At 43.2% G+C, this 14665-nt stretch overlaps 1 protein-coding gene and 1 long non-coding RNA gene across 3 annotated transcripts in view; one reads left to right on the top strand and one right to left on the bottom strand.

The window, feature by feature from the left end:
* The window catches only part of ATL3 (atlastin GTPase 3), a 48920-nt gene extending 34257 nt beyond the window's left edge, over positions 1-14663 (bottom strand). The window contains exons 1-3 of one of the 2 annotated variants that reach the window (XM_019414760.2): positions 14391-14663; positions 1895-2109; positions 1611-1754 (exon numbers count right to left, since the gene is read on the bottom strand). In XM_019414760.2, coding sequence (XP_019270305.2) covers positions 1611-1754; positions 1895-2101 — 351 coding nt within the window. In that variant the 5' untranslated portion in view covers positions 2102-2109; positions 14391-14663. Of the gene's footprint in view, positions 1-1610; positions 1755-1894; positions 2110-14065; positions 14291-14390 lie in introns of those variants that run through there. The other variant, XM_019414759.2, reaches the window with a different exon arrangement.
* Positions 10803-13588, top strand: LOC109246629 (uncharacterized). The gene is made up of 2 exons (XR_002071418.2): positions 10803-10887; positions 13404-13588. It is a non-coding gene; the product is annotated as an uncharacterized LOC109246629 (long non-coding RNA).
* Positions 14664-14665: the final 2 nt, after the last annotated feature.

Below are 14665 nucleotides of genomic sequence, written 5' to 3'. Positions count from 1 at the left end.
AACAGATGACCGTAAGGGAAAGGAAGCAAAAATAATATAAAAACAAGGGAAGGGACAAAACATAAATATGTTTTGTTTCTCTTAAATATGGAGAACAAGCAGAGGGTTACTATAGGGTTTGTGGGAGGGGGGATGGGCTAAATGGGTAAAGGGCATTAAGGAATCTACTCCTGAAATCATTGTTGCACTATATGCTAACTAACTAATATATGCTAACTTAAATTTACTTGGTTGTAAATTTTAAATAAACAAATAAAATAATCATCTCAAAAAATAAATAAGTAAAATCCATTAATTTTTTTAAAGGTGAGGAAGCCAAAATGATGTCAAAAAACAATGAGCTTTATGGGAGTCAATTCAACAAGATAAAATGAGGGCACTACAAATGTCAGATAACTAAAAGCAAAGCTTGCTTACTACTAACTTTGTAGAGACTTCCTAAACTATTATGAAAAATTAACACACCAGTTGCCCCCCAAAATAAGAATCAGATCCACCAGTTCTACAAAATCACGAAGTCAAAAATAATTACGTATTCCTAGAAAGAAAATTATGAAAGCATCTACCATACATTATCAGAAATGTAGAAAGAGAGCAGTGATACTGAAAAACACAGAAATGAACAGTTGTAGAGCCTTGTTGTAATGCCCGACCGAAGAGCCCCTGTATTACCCACTGCAGGCCTTAACTCCCGGGGTCTCTTTCTGGCATCTCTAAAATGGGAAGACTGGGCTTCCACTTCCCACCAAAATGGAGTAAGAGACTGAAATTACCCTCCTACCTGAAACCAAAAAAGAACAAAATACATGAAAAGGCAGTTCAAGACACTGGACATCAGGTAACAAAGGATAATGATCCTCAAGGGAAAGGAAACAGGTAAGGTGAGCCCGTCCGTTGTCCCAGCTTACCGGCCAAGGCTCGGGCAAGGGAAACCCAGGCAGAACCCGACAGATTCCCTGAGTTGAAGAGACACAGCTGAGAGTCAGGGAGACCAAGAAAGCTGGAATTCCCAGGCAGAGAGAGATACAACAAACCCCAGGGATCTGCAGAGGGTCCACGTCAAGAGTTCAGCATGAGGACACTACCTGAGGCTCGAGAAACAACCATCCAAAAGGTTCAGAGGGAACAGTACCCCGTGCTCACAGACAGCCAAGAACAGGCGTGTTCCCTCAGCCAGACATAATTCTAGAGTACTCAGAAGAGTACTGGGTGGTGAGGAGTAAATAGGTCTAGATTAAATACTACTCTGGTACCATTTAACAAACCTTTTTATTCTTTTTTTTTTTTAACGTTTATTTTTGAGAGAATGCACGGGTGGGGTAGGAACAGAGAGAGAGAGAGAGAGAGAGAGAGAGAAAGAGAGAGAGAGAGAGAGAGAGAGACACAGAGGATCCGAAGCGGGCTCTGTGCCTACAGGCTGACAGCAGCGAGCCCGATGTGGGCTTGAACTCATGAACCATGAGACCATGACCTGAGCTGAAGTCAGACGCTCAACCGACTGAGCCACCCAGAGCCCCTGGATAAATATTATTTTTAACTGAATTATCAGAGTACACACTAAAGTTCCCATTTTGTTGTTTTTGTTCATTTAAAAGTCTGTTCTTCCTTACCTTCTTCCCACCTGGCTTCTCCACGGTGAAAACTTCACTCCAGATCTGAATCCCAGTGGTTTCTGGGTCAGAGCCCCCTCTCCATGAAAATCCTGTTAACGGTTCTTCTGAGTCACCCAACCAATTTGAACGGCCACCTTCCTTCTACAGGAGAAATAAGTAATATCCATTAAATCTTAAATTTTGAGTAATTTTGCACATCAAGGATAATCCATGAGCTTATCTTGCTCTTTTGGACACAAAAGTCTCATTTTCTAACCTGAGAGGAAATAATTCTCACTTACCTGGAAATACAAGTATCGTAGCATAAAGTCCAGAAAGAAGGATTTGCCCTTCCGGAAGGCACCAGCCACAGACACCACCACCACATCAAGGTCTCGGATGTGGTCCTGCAAGAGAATGCTGGCCAAAGCTTTCTCTTCTAGCTCAAAGGAATGCTGGTCTTTCTGAACCAAAACAACCTGCACTGGACCAGGCTTTCCAGTCTCCATGGCATCACCTAGATTGTTGGAGAGAAAAATATTAAGTTTCAAATCTTTTTTTTAAATTTGTATTTTTGAACATGGGAAAAGCAAAACCTTCTTAAACAACACAAAAGCACTAACCATAAAAGAAAAAAAATGACAAATTAGACTCCATGATAAAATTAAGAATTTTTGTTCATTAAAAGACATCATTAAGTAAATATGAAAGCCACAGGCTAGGAGAAAATATTCACAATACCTGTATCCAAAAACTCACATCCAGAATGAATACAGAAATCCATAAGAAAAGGACAAATATTCCAATTTTTAAAATAGTAATAAGCAAAAGGCACTTCACGAAAAAAGGATATCCAAATGGTCAATAATCATATAAAGAGGTGGTTCCATACCATTACTTATCAAAGAAAACATAAATTAAAACCATAATGAGATACCATCACCTGTCCATCTGAAAGGCTAAAATTTAAAAGACGGACAATATCAACTGTGGGAGAGGATATGGTACAACTGGAATATTCACACACATTCTGATGAGAATATAACCACTCTGGAAATCTTCTTGACAATATCTATTAAAACTAGACATAACCTAGCAATTCTACTCCTAGGTATGTAAGAGAAATAAATGCTTATGTCTACCAAAAGACAGAAATACAAGAATGTTCATTCACATCAGCTTTATTCAAAATAGTCCAAAACCAGAAACAATCCAAATGTCCATCAACAGTAGAAAGGATGCCCGCCACTGCTAAGCCTTTTACATACATTTAATTTAATCCTCAGAACAATCCTATGAGGTAAATAATACCACCCTGTATTTAAAAACAAGGATACTAGGTAGGAATGCAAGCTGGTACAGCCACTCTGGAAAACAGTATGGAGGTTCCTCAAAAAACTAAAAAAAGAACTACCCTTTGACCCAGCAATGGCACTGCTAGGTATTTATTTACCCAAGGGATACGGGTGTGCTGTTTCAAAGGGGCACATGCACCCCAATGTTTATAGCAGCACTATCAACAATAGCCAAGGTATGGAAAGAGCCCAAATGTCCACCGATGGATGAATGGATAAAGAAGATGTGGTATACAGATACAACGGAGTATTACTCGGCAATCAAAAAGAATGAAATCTTGCCATTTGCAACTACGTGGATGGAACTGGAGGGTATTATGCTAAGTGAAATTAGTCAAAGAAAGACAAATATCTTATGACTTCACTCATATGAGGAATTTAAGATACAAAACAGATGAGCATAAGGGAAGGGAAGCAAAAATAATATAAAAACAGGAAGGGGGACAAAGCATAAGAGTCATAAATATGGAGAACAAACAGAGGGTTACTGGAGGGGTTGTGGGAGGGGGGATGGGCTAAATGGGTAAAGGGCATTAAGGAATCTACTCCTGAAATCATTGTTGCACTATATGCTAACTAATTTGGATGTAAATTTAATTAATTAATTAATTAATATAAGGATACTAGAGCTTACAAAAGCTAAACATCTTGCCCAACAAGTTCTGGAGAGAAGCCTGAAAGGATGTTTAGGGGCTAGGACTAGCAGATCACTCTTAATAACCTAGTCAGCATTTTAGGGGCAATTAATTCTTTAGCTCAAAATTAAGCACTAACTAGTAGTTTCCCTGACACAGTTGAATGCACAAAGATATTAATTCTTTGAAATTCAGAGCCGGGGCCCCTGGGTGGCTCAGTTGGTTAAGCGTCTGACTTTGGCTCCAGTCATGGTCTCACGATTCGTGGGTTCAAGCCCCGTGTCAGGCTCTGCGCTGACAGCACAGAGCCTGCGTGGGATTCTCTCTCCCTCTCTCTGCCCCTCCCCTGCTTGCACTTTCTCTCTCAAAAATGAACAAAAAAACTTAATTTTAAAAAAAGAAAGAAATTCCGAGCCACTTAGTAGCTATGGATTTACGGAAAGTTTACAAAAAGCTACAAGCGTAGCTTAAGGATGAAGCAAAGCACTATTTCCCTAAATGTGAGTATGTGCCACAGGCATTAAAGGAGATGTTTCCATGTAGTTAAAAGGACAATTTTTATTCTAATAATTATGTATTTTAATGTGTATTAGGAAACAAAACCATGTTTTAACGGACTATTGCTTAGAAGGATGGCAAGTTTAAAAGGGGAATCAACTTAAAGTAAACTGAGAGGCACCTGGGTGGCTCAGTCAGTTGAGCATCTGACTTCCGCTCGGGTCATGATTTCACAGCTTGTGGGTTCGAGCCCCACATGGGGCTCTATGCTGACAGCTCAGACACTGGAGCCTGCTTCAGATTCTGTGTCTCCTTCTCTGCCCCTCCCTTGCTCATGCTCTCTCTCTCTTTCAAAAATAAGTAAACATTAAAAAAATTTAAAAATAATAAAGTAAATTGAAAGATAAATATTAAGTAAAGCATTGTACAGGTAAGCAGATATGGCCAAAATCACAAATATGGTTCCCAAGTTACTTTTGTCTGGGAAGGACTGAAGGTTGCCTGATCACAGCAGGCAAAGTCAACAAACAGCAAGACTGCCATACTGCACCCTTTAAGCTAAAGAAACTGCTGATCACTTTTTATATTTAAAATGTCAGCAACAAAAGGGTCTTGCCACTTATTAATTTCTGGCAGACTACTGGAAAACAAGTTATAAATACACAAGAACTGTCATGGTATCATTGTGATAAATGTATAGGAATATTTTTCTTTCCCTTTACTGCCTGGATAAAAGGAAACATTTCTGTGAATATTCTCTCACAGTTCTTTTTATTGCCACAATAGCAGGTGAATCCAGGAACTAAGGACCTTCAATCTTTCATATAAAAGAACTAACAAGAACAATTTATTCGGACCTTATGGATAAGCCACAGTGTTAAGTACTGTGCAATACTCAGAGCAGTTCCAAACAAGGTCCCTGAGATGGCTGGTCGCTCCCCCAACATTCATTTTCCCCTCCTGCTAAAAAATCCAACAGATTTTTTTGCTGGGCATAACACTGCCGGAAAGAAACACGTTTTCAACCCAATCCCGTAGCAGGGCCATCACCGTGTGCCTAAGTTCTGACTGGAAACGATATAACAACTTCCCCCTTTCCTGCTAGCTGGATGCATCAGCGGGGGGGGGGGGGGGGGAGTCATCCCGCACCAGGCACATGAGGGCAACACCCGGGAGCACTGGAGCAACAAGAGAGGTAGGGCCTAGGGCTTCATGCGGCAGAAGCGCCATGCTGGCTCGCTGTTATGTGAATGAATGTGTGAATGAATGAATGAAACTTACTTGAAGGCTCTCTCAGATACAGCCAAACCCAGTAACCCGTGCAACAGTCCCGGGGGACTTCACAATTAAGTTCATGATGCTGGCTCTTTCAATTTCATCTATTCCACCATTAAAGTGTGCTGAGCAATGTGGACGTACTGACACACAGCAGGCCCACAATAAACGACTGTAACAACAATGAACCGTATGTTCTGGAATACGGTTGAAAGCTACGACCCCGAGGATGCAGATGGTTTTGTCAGAGCACCAGGCACAGGAGGTAAGGTTCCTGGGGCTACAGACAAGATGGAATAAACCGATGACCAGAACGTATGCAGTTGTGCACAATGAACTGTGCTTCAAGGGAAGATGAAGACTACGGAGAAGGCCAGTTGGGAGAACAAAGGAGATAAGACCGTCATTCATTTCTTCCTCTTTCGCCTACAGCCCAATGAAAAGGAGGAGAACCGGGCTATGTTTAGTTGGAGGACCCGGGGTGAGCTTGCATTTCTCTTCACAACAGTTTACTGGGCACACTGGATTTAAAAAGATCTTGTTGGGGCGCCTGGGTGGCTCAGTCGGTTAAGCGTCCGACTTCAGCTCAGGTCACGATCTCACGGTCCGTGAGTTCGAGCCCCGCGTCGGGCTCTGGGCTGATGGCCCAGAGCCTGCTTCCGATTCTGTGTCTCCCTCTCTCTCTGCTCCTCCCCCGTTCATGCTCTGTCTCTCTCTGTCTCAAAAAAAAAAAAAAAAAAAAAAAAAAGATCTTGTTCCTTTGGTTTGGTTCCACTTAAGGGAAAAATCATTTTGAACTGTACACACCACCAATAATTCAATTTAAACAAACAGAGTTGCTCTCTTTTCACCACATCATCTTTCTCTCACTTCCTAAGACAAAGAGACAGTATCATTGATCTTCCAAGTAAAAACTTTATTTCTACTCACACTTTTCCAGATGTTATATAAATGTCCTTTTTGTCTTAAAAAAAAAAATAAAGATTTTATTTACTTAAGTAATCTCTACACCCCACGTGGGTGTAGAATCACATGTTCCTCTGACTGAATCAGCCAGGTACCCCCCCAAAAATTTTTTTAAAAAGAGGCACCAGGTTGGTTCAATCAGAGGAGCACGTGACTCATCTCGGAGTCGTGAGTTTGAGCCCTACGTGGGGTGTAGAGATTAAATAAAACTACAAAAATAAATTTTTTAAATAAAAAAATAACTGTCCTTTGCTGGTTTATCTGCATATCTCAGGCTCCCTGATCCCTTAAGATCCCTTCATCAAAACCCTAGCTTAGGCCATACCACCTCCAATCTTTCTTGCCAGTTAGGCACCGTCCCCAAGGGTTACTTTAATGATAGGACCTCATCCATTAGGGCTGACCTTCGTTACAGCACAAAAACACATCACGACAGCAACTACACAAGGGGCTATCAAAACACTTTATGGACTGATGGCTCAAAGCTAAATCTCCATCCTCTAAGCCAAAGTTGTTCACGGTTCTCCCCACTGCCTTGGTTCCTCTAATTCCTTACTCCCCTCATCTTCCCAGGCAGATTTACATTCACTGGTCTTTCTACTGGAAGAAACTTAGGATTCAGGTCCTGTCCTGCCTGGATCCCAAAATTTCCAATGTACAACCTATTCAACCATTTGTTCCCACCTCCTGAAATGCAAGCTCCCCCCTGACTCCAGGCAAACGATTATCCTTCGGCGCTCACATTCACCCTCCCTCTGTCCTGATCCCTTCCAGCCCAGACTCTCAGAGCCTATCACTTTACCTGATATACTAAAAAGAAAACAGGCTCTGGAATCCAGAGGGCAGGGCTTGAATCTTTTTTCTCTCCCCTCTAGAATGTAAGCTCCATGAGGGCAGGAATTTTTGTCTCTTTTGTTCAATGTTAGATCCCCCAAGATCCCAGAACAAGGCCCACACCTAGCGGACACCCAATAAATACTTGTGGAATAACTGAATAAACCCCACCACCTAGTCTCAATGTGACTATGGATAAATTTCTTACCACTTGTAGCTCCATTTATTTACAAATTGAATACTCATTTCAAAGCAGAGTCTAACACATATTAGGAACTCAATAAAGTGGTCCCACTTTCCTATTTCCAATAAAACCTCATACCTACTATTATTCCACTCATTATAACACTAGCATTTGTGATCATGACTTATTACCCAGCTGGGAGCTTCTGGGAAGTAGGGAAACGGTCACATTCAGTCCCAGTATCTAAAAGGAAGAAGTTTCCTAGTATTGTGCACATTAACCCCAATAGTACATGTCAAGTATCTCAATAAAGATCAGTTTCTTCTCTTCCCTCTTGCAGTCTCCTTTCACCACCAAACTCCTTGAAGGTATGTCTTCATCCATTTACCCATTTCCTTCTCATCACTTTGCAATCTGACTTTCCTCTCAATCTCCCTGTTGAAACTATTCTCAGGTTTATCAATGACCTCTTGCCAAATCCAATGGCCCTTTCTTGATTCTCATTCAACTGTGTGACAGACAACACAACTGCCACTTGGTTCCAGAACTTCTGAAAACCTTTGGACTCAGAGACAGTGCCCATTCCTAGCTCCCACCCAATCTCTTTACCATCTCCTTCAGCTGCTTCTTTTTCTCTTTGGCCTCCTGTGAGTTACACCAGCACTCTGCTTCAGTCTTGTGGTTCTCATGCGCTCCCTCAATGAGCTCTTTATTCTTGTAATTTCGCTATACCCTCTATTTTGGTGATGCAACTTCATTAATTCCTAACCTGCATTCAGGTCCAAATGTGAAACTGCCTAAGGGACAGATTCGCCTGGATATTCCACCATCACCTCACTCTCAGAAGTAATATGTAGAAATATACGGGTGTAGGAGTCAAGAGACGAGTTCCTGTTCCAGTCCTACCACTAACAACCTATGTCATTCTGGGCATGTCTAGTCTTTGGTCTCAACTGTGAAATGAGTCAAGATTCAACCTCTAGAAACCCTTCCAGTACTAACATTTCATAAGTCTACTTGTAGTGTCATCAAAATGAATCCTCTCAATTATTCCACTTCTCTGAAATCTCTACCTCTCAACCTCTACATCTCCCGACTCTGTCTTCCTTTACACTATATCCCCAAATCCTATCATTTCCTCCTATGACTCAAGCTCCTCTTTTGGCAAAGGCAGAATGTACAGGAGAAAGGTCTTCCCCAACAACTGGGGCCCAGTTTTGCAATGACTCTTAACAGCATGAGTAAATCATTTTACTTCTGTGTCTCAGTTTCCTCTACAAAACCAGGCAGTTAGGTGAAGTGATTTTCTAGCTCTAAAATTCAATGACTCTTTAACAATTGAAAATTCCCTGGATATTTAAATTGGCCAAACTTGCTAGGTAACCCATTCATCCCTTGGCGTAATTTAAATTATACAGGAATGGCTAAAGAACAGGTCAAAATTTATAACCATAAAAACATTAAAGCAACTTGCTAAGGATTCACACGAAAGCTTTCGAGGTTTGGGGTTTTGTTTTGAGGGGTTTTTTTTTTTGGGGTGGGGATTGGGATTCCCCCTAATTGCAATGAAATTACTCCCACTTCTCAGGAATCTTAAACTCTAAAGATCCAACCTCCAGGAATGGTAGTAGAAAAACTTTTAAGTGGCAACCTTACATGCCTTCTCCCTTTAGTGAAGCAATTCTTCCCCAAGATCTATAAATCTACTCTGACACAACAGTAATGCTCACTTATATGAACAGTTAATGTTCATTTATATGAAGAGCTAAGGCTGTATTGTGTTTATATGAATAACAGACATTTTTGTACACATATAGAGATGTGGCCTGACCATAGTCACATCTGTCATCCATATACATATAAATGAACTTAAAACCTATGTTCAAAAAAAAGCGTGTAGGACAAATGCTCTTTCATACTGCCAATTCTGATTATTGCTGTAATAGCTCATAGTAATACTGAAACAGCCATCACTTCAGGTATGTAGGAAATGCTGAAAATATCTGGATAATGAAAGTCTTTTAACAGTTTGTGTGGAAGCTACAATCTTTTTTCTAATTACTTTTAAAGTACTGATTTATCCTTTACTTTTGGCACAACACACCTTAATCCGGACTCACCAACAGGTCTATATACACCTGTTCATTTTTTTTTTTTTTTTTTTAACGTTTATTTATTTTTGAGACAGAGAGAGACAGAGCATGAACGGGGAGGGGCAGAGAGAGGGGGAGACACAGAATCGGAAGCAGGCTCCAGGCTCTGAGCCATCAGCCCAGAGCCCGACTCGGGGCTCAAACTCATGGACCGTGAGATCGTGACCTGATCTGAAGTCGGACGCTTAACCGACTGAGCCACCCAGGCGCCCCTATATACACCTGTTCAAATAATCTCTGTGATAACTGCATTCAATACACTTAGCTCTGCACCAAAATGGCAAAGGCAGACAACCCAAGTAGAAAGTTGAAAGACTTAACAGGTGAAACAAATTATCACAGGGAAGCATTTGTAGAGACCTAGCAAATTACAGCATTAACTCTTCCTAGAACGACCTAACTTTGAATGTTTAAAAGACTTTTTAAAACGTAGTTCCACAGGCTAAATTAAAAACAGGTGAGACTACTGAATCATAACTGGGCTTTTCAGGTCTATGGAAAACATAACTTCTAACAAATAAATTCTATCAGAAAAGCATTATCGGGGGGCACCTGGGTGGCCCAGTCAGTCGGTTAAGCATCCGACTTCTGATTTCGGCTCAGGTCATGATCTGGTTGGTGAGATCGAGCCCGTCAGGCTGGTGCATTGACAGTGCAGAGCCTGCTTGGGATTCTCTCTCTCCCTCTCTCTCTCTCTCTCTGCCCCTCCCCATTGTGCGCTCGCTTGCTCTCTCAAAATAAACTTAAAAAAGCATCGTAGGAAAAAAGTTTAAATTCCCCTCAAATATTTGAAAACACACCTGAACGGGGATAAATTCAATGAAACTAGTTAACTGGAAGCAGTTGCAACTGCCCCTTCAGAAAATTCATACAGAATTTAGTTGATCAGTTCGACAGTGTAGACCAGGGTTATTCAACCTGGGCATTACTGGTATTTGGGGCCAGATAACTCTCTACTGTGGGAAGCTATCCCATTCATTGCAGGATATCTAGCAGCAACTCTGGCCTCTACTCACTAGATACCAGTAATGCTATCCCCTGGTTGTAAGACTCAAAAATGTTTCCAGAAGTTGCTAAATGTCCCACCGGGGCATAATCACCCTGGGTGAAGAACCACTAGAGTAGAGCCAGCCTCAGTGCTCATCTTTACTGCTTAGAGAGTTCCAAAAAGCAAATTAACTTCAGTTTCAGAAACATTTCTACTAAGTATAGTGTATGACTCAGGGTAAAGTTATGACCTGAGTTTTCCACTCTCCTTTTGAAACACATTTAATAAAGGGCAAGAGCAACACACCCAAAAACAGAGGCATATCATTTCATGCCTTGTTCTCGCTGGCAGTCTTTAAAGTTCCTAATTCAGACAAGGCCAGAGAAAACACATCATCGTATGTGAGGGTAAGTACGCTAAGACCTCTGCCAACTCCAACTGCTGGGTGTGGTTCCATTTGCTCATGGTTGGGGAGTGCTTTTATATACTGTATTCTATTCTGTCTTAAGGCAGTAAGTAGATACACGTATTTTTTTAAGTTGTCTCAGTGAAAATACTACTTATACGAAACAAAAGAGAACACTGGGGGAAATTTACATTGTAATCAATTCAAGGGCTTAAGAGGAATTTTTTCTCAATTCATCTGCGTGTACTTTAGCACAGAATGCTGAACAAAACCGTATTTTCCTGGTCAGTTTTGTAGTGCTTTATGAACTTATAAAGATAACTATGACTAAACAGTACTGAAGATTCAGAAATGCAGAGACCAGGCTGAATCTAAAAATGCCGCCAGGCTATATTATAGAAAAAAAACATTTTTTTAATAGAATGAGTTCAATATTCATCCTATTTGACTCTTCCCTAAAAATAAGAAATCACCAAAATCAATTTGGTTACCTGAAGGTTTTGTCTGTGTTCCAACTGAATAATGCTTTCTTAATTGGCAATATTTGACTTGGATGCCTTATCAAGACATAAAAACAGTTTTTTCACCTACCACACCAGTAAAGTCTATTTCCTAACTTGTAATATACTTTAGCTGTGAAATATATCAAGTTCTATCAAAATACATGCTACTAAAAAGTATGTTTTACAAATTTGCAAAGAGCATCAACTTCTCAACACAAATACTGATATTACGGGGGCACCTGGGTGGCTCAGTCGGTTTAGTGTCTGACTTCGCTTCAGGTCATGACTGCGAGGTTGAGTTCAAGCCCCACACCGGGGTCTGGGCTGACAGCTCAGAGCCTGAGCCTGCTTCAGATTCTGTGTCTCCTTCTGTCTCTGTCCCTCCCCAGCTCTGTCTCTCAAAAATAAACATTAAAAAAAAATTTTTTTAACGCATATTGACATTACAAATTATAGTTCCCATAAAGTAACAAATCAAATGGAAGCAACCACCTACAGGGAAATTTTAGTATATATTAGTACACAAATTAGAATTACTTGGGGTTAACTGTTGGCTGGCCCCTGGATGAAGTAAATCAGAATCAGTGGGTCCCACACATCGTCAGGTTTTAAACACCACAGGTTTTTCTAATGTGCAGCAGAACTGAGATAGTCGGCTCTACAGTGACTAAAGCTTTTTTTTTCTTTTAAACAAAAGCTTTCCCCTCACTTTCCCCTTCCCCTGCCATGATGTTTTTTAGACAATATATTCCTAAAACTTCAGATAACTTGGGGAAATGTTTTCAAATTCAGATTAACTTTAAAATGCATCTGTGTTACGTGAACAATTTCTCAGTTCACAAGGCCAGAGAAACTTAACAGGCATGCCTAGTCATTATAGGCAAATTTTAAACCGGTTCTCAAACAAGTTCACACAACCCAGGTGCTTCATAGGAATCTTAAAAGGATACTAACCAAACTGTTAAATGACCTAGCACTGGGGATTTGGGGAGGTCAGACAACTTTATACTGATCTCTTGCTTCTTACAATTCTCTATTATCTCATTTTAAATAATGAGTGTGCATTTAAACTTTTTTCTAAGATTTAGAAATCAGAAGAATGAAAAACACACGTGCTGCAACGCAGAATCAATTTTAAAAAGCCCATTCGAAACAAGTTCTATTGGGGCGCCTGGGTGGCTCAGTCAGTTGAGCGTCCAACTTCGGCTCAGGTCATGATCTCACAGTTCGTGAGTTCGAGCCCCGCGTCGGGCTCTGTGCTGACAGCTCAGAGCCTGGAGCCTGTTTCGGATTCTGTGTCTCCCTCTCTCTCTCTGACCCTCCCCGGTTCATGCTCTGTCTCTCTCTGTCTCAAAAGTAAATAAACGTTAAAAAAAAAAAAAAATTAAAAAAAGAAACAAGTCCTATTTAGTGAACGCTAAGAAAATTATGCCAGTACACACATTTATCCCCTATCGTTATTTTCCTTAATTTCACGATTATCCCAATGAGATAGTAAACGGTAGCTAAAAAAACAACGTGCTGCACTAGTGTTATTTCTTTTATTACAGAGATCCGTTTCATCCAAGCGTTTCCTATGCAGGTGGTAAAAGCAGAAACAGGGATTTCTAGCCTACAAGGCTAGTTTGGTACAAAGTCGAAAAAAGCACTAATTTGAACTTCAGTTCACTGCAACACTGAACACCTGACACAGATTAAACCCACGTAGGTTTTGCTTCTCCAAAGGCAAGCCAAAATGTGAAGTGACGTTCTGGGGTCCGTTAGTTCTTTTCTCCCTTTCACAAAACACTGCACCCAACTTCGCACTCAGATTCGAGGGCTCGGATTTAAGATTCTCCAAACAATGTTCTTTTTTTTTTTTTTTTTTTTTTTTTGCTTCTAGGTTTCTCGAGTAAAACTTCAGGCGATTTCAGTTGACGCACAAGCCAAGACCAAAGCTGGGTAAAATGACTGATGAAGTATCTATCCTTCAACCTACGGTCTCTATTTGATTAATACTTTTGCTCTTTGTTAGGTCTTCGGGAACGCCTCGGCACAACGTACGGTGCCTAACGTCCTAGAAGAACTTCCTAAAGACCAATTCAGGCCACATTCTTTGATCTCGTTCATGGAAAGAAGGGCGATGTTAAAATCCACGCTCCTAATACTTGTCAGCGCCTCGAGGTCGTTAGCACGAAAATAAAGCTTCCAACTCCAAGACACTTCGCTTCGGAGTCCGCCAGCGCCTTGCCAAAGGCTGACCCTAGACCATCTACCTTCCCGCTCCCTGGGCCCCCGGATCCCGGGCCGCGAGCGAGAGAGCGAGCGAGCGAGCCAAGTGCCGGGCAGGGAGGGGGGGCCGCAGCCCCGGAGCGCGCGCCGCTCGGCCAGGGCGGGGCCGGCGGGGCCGCAGTTGCGGGACTCCGCCCGCCCGCCCCACCAGCCTTCGCGCACTGCGGGCCTCCCCCGCGCGCAGGGCCCGACCCCCGAAGGCGGCCGCTCCCAGCCGGGAGCCGAGGCGCCGCCCGCGCCCGATCCTCGCGACCAGCCCCCGGCCCCGAAGTCGCGGCCGAGGGTACCCCGGGCAGGGGCGCGCGGCACAAGCCCCGGGACCGAAAGGGCGGCGGCGCGGCCGGGCGGTCTCCTTGGAACTATAATCAGGAGGGCGGCGGGGGCGGGGGAAATTGGGCACCTCACCTGCTCCTCCCGAGGCAGCCGCTACCGCTCGCTGAGGGGACAACATGGAGCCTCCGCCTTCAGCACAAGCAGCAGGGGCGCGGAGAGGGGCGGGCTGAGGCGAGAACGAACCGGGCCCAAGAGGCGGGAAACGGGCGGGGCCTGGGCTCCAGAAGAAACTGGGGAGAAGGAGGGGGACGCAGAGCTTGGAGGGAAAGAACACGGGGCGGGTCTGCGAGGCGCGGCAGGCGCTTGGGCGGGCCGGGGGTGGGGGAGGCGCGAGCGACCGAATCCCGCCCGCCCGACGCGTGTGCTCGTGCGCGCGCGCGCGCGCGCCGCTGGCTACCTGGGACTGCGCAACGGGGGCGGCTGTCCGTTGGGAATTGTAGTCCGGCGCTCTGAGTCCCAGCCTGCGGTCCCTCGTCTGCGCACTCATCCGGGGCGGGGAAGAAGCGGAAGAGAAAGGACTGGGCGCGGCTCTTCGACGACTGAACTACAACTCCCAACAGGCCACGCGGGGAGGGGAGGAGCGAGCCCGCTCAAGCCCGGGCCCGCCCGCGAGCCCCGCTGGGATCCTGATCTTGAGACACGGTCGGGGGCGAGGGATTTGGGGTAACCGGC

Source organism: Panthera pardus, unplaced genomic scaffold, assembly GCF_024362965.1.
Source record: "Panthera pardus isolate Hobbes unplaced genomic scaffold, ASM2436296v1 HiC_scaffold_12, whole genome shotgun sequence".
NCBI classification, from domain to species: Eukaryota; Metazoa; Chordata; class Mammalia; order Carnivora; family Felidae; genus Panthera; species Panthera pardus.
Note: the sequence above shows the minus strand (reverse complement) of the source record. Positions and strands in the feature narration are given on the sequence as shown.